At 60.9% G+C, this 8,793-nt stretch overlaps 1 protein-coding gene across 1 annotated transcript; it reads right to left on the bottom strand.

Moving 5' to 3' along the window:
- Window positions 1-313: 313 nt before the first annotated feature.
- On the bottom strand, window positions 314-4,163 carry LOC105486394 (KISS1 receptor). The gene is made up of 5 exons (XM_011749271.3): window positions 3,749-4,163; window positions 2,830-2,954; window positions 1,625-1,760; window positions 1,166-1,398; window positions 314-983 (listed from the first exon to the last, which is right to left on the bottom strand). The coding sequence occupies exons 1-5, from the start codon at window positions 3,990-3,992 to the stop codon at window positions 525-527; spliced, it is 1,197 nt and encodes a 398-aa protein (XP_011747573.2). The 5' UTR covers window positions 3,993-4,163; the 3' UTR covers window positions 314-524.
- Between the last annotated feature and the right edge of the window lie 4,630 nt (window positions 4,164-8,793).

Genomic DNA, 8,793 nt, shown 5'->3' with positions numbered 1-8,793 from the left:
TTAAGGTTAGAAATTCGAGACCAGCCTGGCCAACATGGAGAAACCCCGTCTCTGCCCAAAATACAAAAATTAGCCGGGCGTGGTGGCGGGCGCCTGTAATCCCAGCTAATGGGGAGGCTGAGGCGGGAGAATCGCTTGAACCCGGGAGGCGGAGGTTGCAGTGAGCTGAGATCACGCCATTGCACTCCAGCCTGGGTGACAGAATGAGACCGTGTCTCAAAAAAAAAAAAAGTGGAATGAATCGTACACAGTGACAGTCAACCACAAAACAATGAGAAAACGTCTGACACTTTCTGGAATGATCCAGAAAGTCCTGTGTTGACACGTTTAATTTCAGGAAACACAGAAATTATTTCAATATCAATAGCAAACATCACAACAAAACTGCACTGAACATCACAAGAGACCAAAACATTTGCACGGTTGATCTCGGACAGTAAGAAAAACATTAATAACAGAAGAATAACCGCTGTTCCAGTAGTCCCCGCTCCGAAGGGAGCCGCTCGGATTCCCACCGGGTTCGCTCAGAGAGGGATAGTGTCCTCCCCCAGGACGCACAGCCCGCGCGCGGCCAGCCCACTGCTCCCTGGCTTCTGCGCCCTGGCAGGGGCCGGGTGGGACCCCAGGCGGTGCAGCTCCGCGTGCGTGGCGGCGGGGTCGGAGGGTCCGGGCCGGCGGGAGTGGCGGGGGCGGCGCGGCGCGCAGGGGCAGACGCGGCGGAAGGCCTGTCGGAAGTGCGAGCCCAGGAAGGCGTAGAGCAGCGGGTTCAGCGCGGAGTTGCTGTAGGACATGCAGTGAGCCCAGGTCTTAAGCGCGTAGGCGGCGTAGCTGCGCGGGTGCCAGGAGCCGGCGGGGCCCAGCGCCTGCAGCACCAGGAACAGCTGGATGGGGCCCCAGCAGGCGGCGAAGAGCAGGACCACTGCCGCCACCAACCGCGAGACCTTGGCCCGCATGGCGCCCGCGCGCTCGGCCAGCACCTGCCCCTGGGGGGTACCGGGGAGGTGGTCAGACGAAAGACCCGGACCTGGTTGGGCTCATGCCCTCGCACCGCCCCTCCTGGACCCCTTGGGCTGTCCCTGTCCGCGCAGATGCCCCCACCGGCGCCTCCCACCACCTTGCCTCCCTGCCCGCCCAGACTTGCTGTCCTCCCACCCACGCCGCGCACCTGCAGGGCGCTATCGGCGGGCGCGGGGCGCACGGCGACCCGGCCCAGGTGGCGCAGCATGGCCCCATAGCAGGCGCAGGTGGCGAGCAGCGGCAGCAGGTACAGCGCCAGCAGGTTGTACAATGCGAAGGCGCGCTCCAGGGCGCGGCTGGGGAAGGCCTCGCTGCAGTAGGCGCGAGGCCCCGGTGACAGGCGGTGCAGGGCGAGCACCGGCGCAGACACCGCCGCAGAGCCTGCGCCACAAGCCGGGATGAAGACCCTGCTCGGGGGACCAGCGACCCTCCGGGAGGCGTCCCTTGCAAAAGGCCAGGCGCCCAGTCTGCAGCCTCGCTGGCCCTAGGCAGGCAGAGCTATTGCGCCCATTTTCCAGCTGCTGGACCGAGGCAGCAGGTGGCTCCGGGCGCCCAGGGCACTAGGACTGGTCCGCCTTCCCCCGTGAGGCCCCTGAGCTGTACTCACCTACCCAGATGCTGAGGCTGACAGCCAGCGCCAGCCGGGGCGTGCGGCGGTGCAAGGCGCGCAACGGGAACACCGTCACGTACCAGCGGTCCACGCTCATGGCGGTCAGAGTGGCGCACGTGGCCTGCACCGAGACCTGCAGGAGCCGCCAGCCGGGCGTGTGGTCACTTGCGCGATTGGGAGCCTGCCTCGTCCGCCCTGCCGATCCCCCTACGTGTGCGAACACTCAGGCACATACACGGAATGTGTCCTGGAAGGAGTGTCCAGTGCGGCTTGAGGGGACAGAGGTGGGGAGACTGGGAGAGGAGGGCAGGAGGATTGGGGAAGTGAAGGAGCCCTTGGGAGGCGGCTAATATCCCGAGTCTGAGACAAGGGGGCTGCGTGGGATGGAGGGACAGGCAGGGCAAGAAGCCTCAGAGCCTCGGTAGCCCTTCCTCACCAGTGACCCGGGTCCCCGTCTGTATCCTTCCCCCGTTCCCACTCCCCACTCCAGGTCTAGGCTGCACCCCCGCCCAGCCCCGTCCCGCAAGCTGGGTCCTCCAGCCCCTGGTTCTCCAATGCGTTGCCTCGCGCCGCGCCCAAAGTCCTCACCCCCTTCCTACGTGCGTTCCTCCTCCCCACATGCTCCCCACCCTGTTGCGGAGCGCATCTCCCTCCTCGTCCTCACGTGCGCCCCTCCCCTCCTGCTCCAGAGCGTACCCCTCCCCCGCCCCACTGTGCGCCCCCTCCCCTCCTGCTCCGGAGCGCATCTCCCTCCGTCCCCACGTGCGCCCCCTCCCCTCCTGCTCCTCAGCGCACCCCCCCGTCCCACTTACGACCCCCTCCCCTTCCACTCCCTCCCCTTCCACTCCAGAGCGCACACACACCAGTCCCCAAGTGCGCCCCTCCCCTTCTGCTCCGGAGCGCACCCCTCCCCCACCCCACCGTGCGCCCCCCCTCCTGCTCCGGAGCACACTCCTCCGCCCACCTGCTGCGCCCCCCGCCCCCCCGCACCTGCTCCGCACCCTGCACCCCGCCCCGCCGTGCGCCCCCCCTCCTGCTCCGGAGCGCACCCCCATGTCCCCCCTGCTCCGCCCCCCCCGTCCCCCCGCAGCTGCTCCCCCCCTCGCACCTGCCCCCCCCCGCACCTGCTGGATGTAGTTGACGACCTCTCCCCACCCGCACCTGTTCCCCCCCGCCCCCTCGCCCCCCCCATCCCCCCGCACCTGCTGGATGTAGTTGACGAACTTGCACATGAAATCGCCGAGCACCCAGGCAGGCAGCGGGTACAGCAGCGCCGTGAAGGGGACGCAGCACAGGAGGAAGGTCACGTCTGTGGCCGCTAGGTTGGCTGCAGTGGGGATGCGCGGGCGCTGGGCGTGGGCGCCACTGGCCGCAGGAACCGCCCAGCGCTCCTGGCCCTGCCCCCTGGCCCCCACCTTGGTCCGAGTGACCAGCAGGATGGCACAGGGAGGCCCCCCGCAGCGCCCCTGGCCTCCTCAGGCAGAGAAGTTGGGGTGCCTTCTAGTAATTCCCCCTTACATCTCAAACATTACTCCTCCAGCTTGGGTTTCTTGGCTATTCGGGCAGAAATCGGTTCTGCTGGGCCCTGTCCGGGCTGGGGGAGCCTGAGCAGCAGGCCCCTGACCCTCTGAGCCTCAGTTTCCACATCTGCAAACTGGAGACAATGGTGCCGGCCCAGCAGCCACCGACTGGGCTCTCAGCTGTTTGGGGTAGGGGACCCCAGGACACAAATGGATAAACAGGCTCAGAGAGCCACCGGAGCAGGGGTCGCAAACTAAGGCCCGCGGGCCAAGCCAGCCCCTCGCCCAGCCTTTTGTTCAGCCGGACACCGAGCCCTTGGCCCGCGCTGCACCCGGGCAAGCCCCTCGAGTGGCCAGGTCGAGGTCTCCATGTGCCACACTCCCCACCCTCCGTCCCGCCCGGGTCCGCCCGCGCTGGAGTTTGCGACCTCTAGCCACAGGTGCAGGGACCACAGGGAAAAGATTTGGGGTGGGGGGGACCCCTGCAGGGGACAGCGCCGGGTCTGCGAGGGCCTCGATGCGCCGTGAGAGGGCGCCCCAGGCCGCTCGGCCCTCGGAGGCCCCGGGCCCGCAGCAGGTGCGGCGCAGCGCCCGCACTCACCGATGTAGAAGTTGGTCACGGTCCGCATCGGCTTGTGGCGGCAGATGACGTAGATGACCAGCGAGTTCCCCACCAGGCCCAGCAGCATCAGCGCCGCAAAGAAGAGCGGCACGAGCCAGGCGTCCACTGCCCGCGGCGCAGGGACCGGGCCGTCCGAGGCGTTGGCAGCGCAGCCGGGGCAGCCCGAGGCGTTGGCCGGCGCCCCCCAGGAGGCATTGGGCCCCGACATAGCCACGGTGTGCATGGCCGCGCGCGCCTCCTCCTCCCGGCAGCCCTCCTGGATTGCGCCCTGGCACCGCCCCGGAGACCCCTCCGCCCGGCCGCCTGCGGTTTGCGCCTGCGGAACTCAGGAAGGGGCCTTGGCTGGAGCCCGCGGGGTCCAGAGGGCAGCTGGGCTGGGCTCGGCCACTCCTCTGCCAGCGCCGCTGCAGCGGAACGTTTATAGCCCGTGCCCCCCCTTGTCCTTGCCTTCCCGCCTCTCTGGCAGCCGCTCGCCACTCCCTCCCCTGCCCACACGCCCTCTGTTCACCCAGCGGCAACCCCCCTATTCCCTCCTCCCGGTGCAAGGTCGGAGTGAGAGCGCGGGAGGAGGCTGAGGGGGGTGGAGCAGGCAGGGGGTGGGCGGCGTGGAGGCTGCTGTGGACCTGGAAGGACCGACCTTAACCCACTGATGGTTAGTCCAGACTAGGAGCCCAACCGATTCGCCAACCATAAGGCTTGTGAATATGGGACGGGCTTTGACCCTCCTAGGGGCTGGGGCTCCAGGTGGATGGGCCCAGGCTGGCGGGGAGGCCAGCCCTCACCGGAGACCCTGAGTGGGGATAGCTTGGGTTTGTCCCCAGGACCCTGGAGGGCCATTAAAGTTCAAGGTAGGTGAGGGACATCTCTGATCTGGCGGTTTGGGACTGAATGTGTCCCACATGATTGACAAGGAGTGGCTGATACCCACCCACAGGGACACTAGCAGCGGGAACCAGGTGGAGGGCACGTTACAAAGGCCACAGCCTTATTTTTTATTATTATTATTATTATTTTGAGACGCAGTTTCCCTCTGTGGCCCAGGCTGGAGTGCAGTGGCACGATCTAGGCTCACTGCAAGCTCCGCCTCCCAGGTTCACACCAGTCTCCTGCCTCAGCCTCCCAAGTAGCTGGGACTACAGGCGCCCGCCACCACGCCTTGCTAATTTTTTGTATTTTTAGTAGAGACGGGGTTTCACCGTGTTAGCTAGGATGATCTCGATCTCCTGACATCGTGATTCACCCGCCTCGGCCTTCCAAAGTGCTGGGATGACAGGTGTGAGCCACCGCGCCCGGCCTATTATTATCAATGAGAGAGGGTGTCCCTGTTGCCAGGCTGGCGTGCAGTGGCACACTCTCGGCTCAAAGCAACCTCTGCCTCCCAGCTCAAGTGATTCTCCTGCCTCAACCTCCCAAGTAGCTGGGACTATAGGCGTGCACCACCATGCCCAGCTAATTTTTGTACTTTTAGTAGAGACCCCGTCTCACCATGTTGGCCAGGATGGTCTCTCTCTCTTGACCTCAAATAATTCATCCGCCTCGGCCTCCCAAAGTGCTGGGATTACAGATGTGAGTCACCGAGCCCAGACTATTATTATTATTCTTGAGACAGGGTCTCCCTCTGTCACCCAGGTTGGAGTGCAGTGGTGTGATCACAGCTCACTGCAGACTCCACCTCCCGGGTTGAAGCAATCCTCCCACCTCAGCCTCCTAAGTAGATGGGACCACTTAGGAGTTGCTGACGAGATGATGCATGATGATGACAGTCATGCATCACTATGTCCAGCTATTATTATTATTATTATTATTATTATTTGAGACAGAATTTCGCTCTTTTTGCCCCGGCTGGAGTGCAATGCCACAATCTCAGCTCACTGCAACCTCTGCCTCCTGGGTTCAAGCAATTCTCCTGCCTCAGCCTCCCAAGTAGCTGGGATTACAGGCACCTGCCACCATGCCCAGCTAATTTTTTGTATTTTTAGTAGAGATGGGGTTTCACCATGTTGGCCAGGCTGGTCTCCATCTCCTGAGCGCAGGTGATCCACCCACTTCGGCCTCCCAAAGTGCTGGGATTACAGGCGTGAGCCACCGCGCCCGGCCCAGCTAATTTATTTTTAAATTTTTTTGTACAGACGGGATCTCACCAGGTTGCCCAGGCTTGTCTTGAACTCCTGAGTTCAAGCAGTCCTTCTGCCTCAGCCTCCCAAAGTGCTGGGATGACAAGTATGAGCCACCCAGCCCCATCAGCACAACCTTGACCCCATTATCCCACAGCTGGAAGTATACTTCAAGATGATATCCAGGAGGTCCCCTCGAAGTCCATCCTGCAACAGATTTCCAAGATGTTTGGTCATCATGGAGTAACACACAGCAAAGAAAAAGTTGCTGCCATTTGCGTAAAAAAGACTAAAAAGGGAGAAAAGAAATGAATAGGCCAGGCGCAGTGGCTCATGCTTGTAATTCACGTTGGGAGGCCGATGCAGGTGGATCACTTGAGGTCAGGAGTTGGAGATCAGCCTGGCCAACATGGTGAAACCTGGTCTCTACTAAAAATACAAAAATTGGCCAGGCACAGTGGCTCACGCCTGTAATCCCAGCACTTTGGGAGGCTGAGACGGGCGGATCACGAGGTCAGAAGATCGAGACCATCCTGGCTAACACGGTGAAACCCCGTCTCTACTAAAAATACAAAAAAGAAAAACTAGCCGGGCGTAGTGGCGGCGCCTGTAGTCCCAGCTACTCGGGAGGCTGAGGCAGGAGAATGGGCTGAACCCGGGAGACAGAGCTTGCAGTGAGCCGAGATCCGGCCATTGCACTCCAGCCTGGGCGACTGAGCAAGACTCCGTCTCAAAAAAAAAACCAAAAAAACAAAAAAAACCAAAAATTACCCGGGCTTGGTGGCAGGCACTTGTAATCCCAGCTACTTGGGAGACTGAGGCAGGAGAATCACTTGAGCCCAGGAGGTGGAGGTTGCAGTGAACTGAGATTGTGTAACTGCAGGCTGGGTGACAGAGCAAGACTCTCTCCAAAAAAAGAAGAAAGAAGGAGGAGGAGGAGGAAGAAGAAGAAGAAGAAGAGGAAGAAGACCACGACGATGACAGAGGGAAGAAGGAAGAAGAAGGAAGAGGAGGAGGAGGGGGAGGAGGAAGAAGGGAAGGAGAAGGAGAAGAAGGAGGAGAAGGAGAAGGAGATGACACAGGCAGGACAGGCCCCTGGAGGGAAGCCCCGGAATCCAGACTGGGAGGAAGGCCCAGGCTAAGTCTCTGGAGTTGCCTCCCTCGCTCTGGAATAAATGTTCAGGTCCATTCTTTGAGCACCTACCCTTACCCTGTGCCTGATGGATGGGGAAACCACTCATTCCCGATGCCCAGCTCCCCTGCCAGTCGCTCCAGGTACATCTCCCCATTGTCCTCTTTCACCTCTTTGCACATTCGTCTATAGGAATCTCACAGTATGCGCTCTTTTGGGTCCATCCATAGTTTCTCCTCCTTTTCTTTTCTTTTTTTTTTTTGAGACGGAGTCTTGCTCTGTCGCCCAGGCTGGAGTGCAGTGGCCAGATCTCAGCTCACTGCAAGCTCCGCCTCCCGAGTTTACGCCATTCTCCTGCCTCAGCCTCCGGAGTAGCTGGAACTACAGGCGCCCGCCACCTCGCCCGGCTAGTTTTTTGTATTTTTTTAGTAGAGACTGGGTTTCACCATGTTAGCTAGGATGGTCTTGATCTTGTGACCTCGTGATCTGCCAGTCTCGGCCTCCCAAAGTGCTGGGATTACAGGCTTGAGCCACCGCGCCCGGCCTCTCCTCCTTTTCTTTATCCTCCTTACTCTTTATTTGTAAAGTAATCAGGTCTTTCATCCTGTGCAATTTATTTATCTTTCTCTTTTTTTGGCGGGGGGAGGGAGTTTCACTCTTGTTGCCCAGGCTGGAGTGCAGTGGCACGATCTGGGCTAATTTTTTGTATTTTTTTTTAGTAGAGACAGGGTTTCACAGTGTTAGCCAGGATGGTCTCGATCTTCTGACCCCGTGATTCGTCTGCCTTGGACTTCCAAAGTGCTGGAATTACAGTCGTGAGCCATCGTGCCAGCCTTTTTCATTTTTTATTTTTATTTTTTTGAGACAGAGTCTCACTCTGTTGCCTGGGCTGGAGTGCAGTGGAGCAGCTCCCTGCAACCTCTGCCTCCCAAGTTCAAGCGATTCTTGTGCCTCAGCCTCCAGAGTAGCTGGGACTACGGATGCGCACCACCATGCCCAGCTGATTTTTGCATTTTTAGTAGAGATGGGATTTTGCCACGTTGGCCAGGCTGGTCTCAAACTCCTGACCTCAAGTGATCCACTGGCTTTGGCCTCTCAAAGTGCTGGGATTACAGGTGTGAGCCACTGTGCCCGGCCTCCCTGTTGCTCTTTCTTTCTTTCTTTTTATTTTAAAGATGGGTTTTCATCATGTTGCCCAAGCTGGTCTCAGACACCTGGACTCAAGTGATCTACCGGCCTTGGCCTCCCAAAGTGCTGGGGTTACAGGCGTGAGCCCTCACGTCGGCCACCAGGCCTAATTTTAGAGAAGAGTAAACTGAGGCTAAGCAGGGGAAGGGGTTGCCCAGCCGAGGCTCCAGGACTGGGAGGGGCAGGTGGAAGAAGGCTCGGACAGTGTCGATTTCCGCTATCCTCTGCCACCAAAAGGGACGTCCCCTCCCTCGCCACTACCCAGGCCTCAGTTACCCTGTCCGTGTCTCCTCGCCTCCCTGGGCTGGATTCCTGGCTCAGTCCGCAGCCCAGGTTCGGGACGCAGGTGTTGTGGTTGAGTTTTCGACTCCTCGCCTAGGTGTCCGTCCCCCCCGGAGCTAGGTTTCTGGGTGTAGGGATCGTGGCCGGGCCCCGCCTCCCGCCTCAGTCTCCCTGTGCGTCCCCCCAGGGGCTGGATCCCCTTCCCGCGCGCCTGGGTTTCCGCGTTCGTTCCCGGCAGCCGGGAGGTGGGTGCCCCCGCCCCGCCGCGCAGCCCCAGGCCCCGCCCCTGCCCGCCTCCGGGCGCCCGT

This window comes from Macaca nemestrina, chromosome 20 (assembly GCF_043159975.1).
Source record: "Macaca nemestrina isolate mMacNem1 chromosome 20, mMacNem.hap1, whole genome shotgun sequence".
In the NCBI taxonomy this organism is placed as follows: domain Eukaryota; kingdom Metazoa; phylum Chordata; class Mammalia; order Primates; family Cercopithecidae; genus Macaca; species Macaca nemestrina.
The sequence above is the reverse complement of the archived record's forward strand: the minus strand, read 5'-3'. Positions and strand labels throughout refer to the sequence as shown.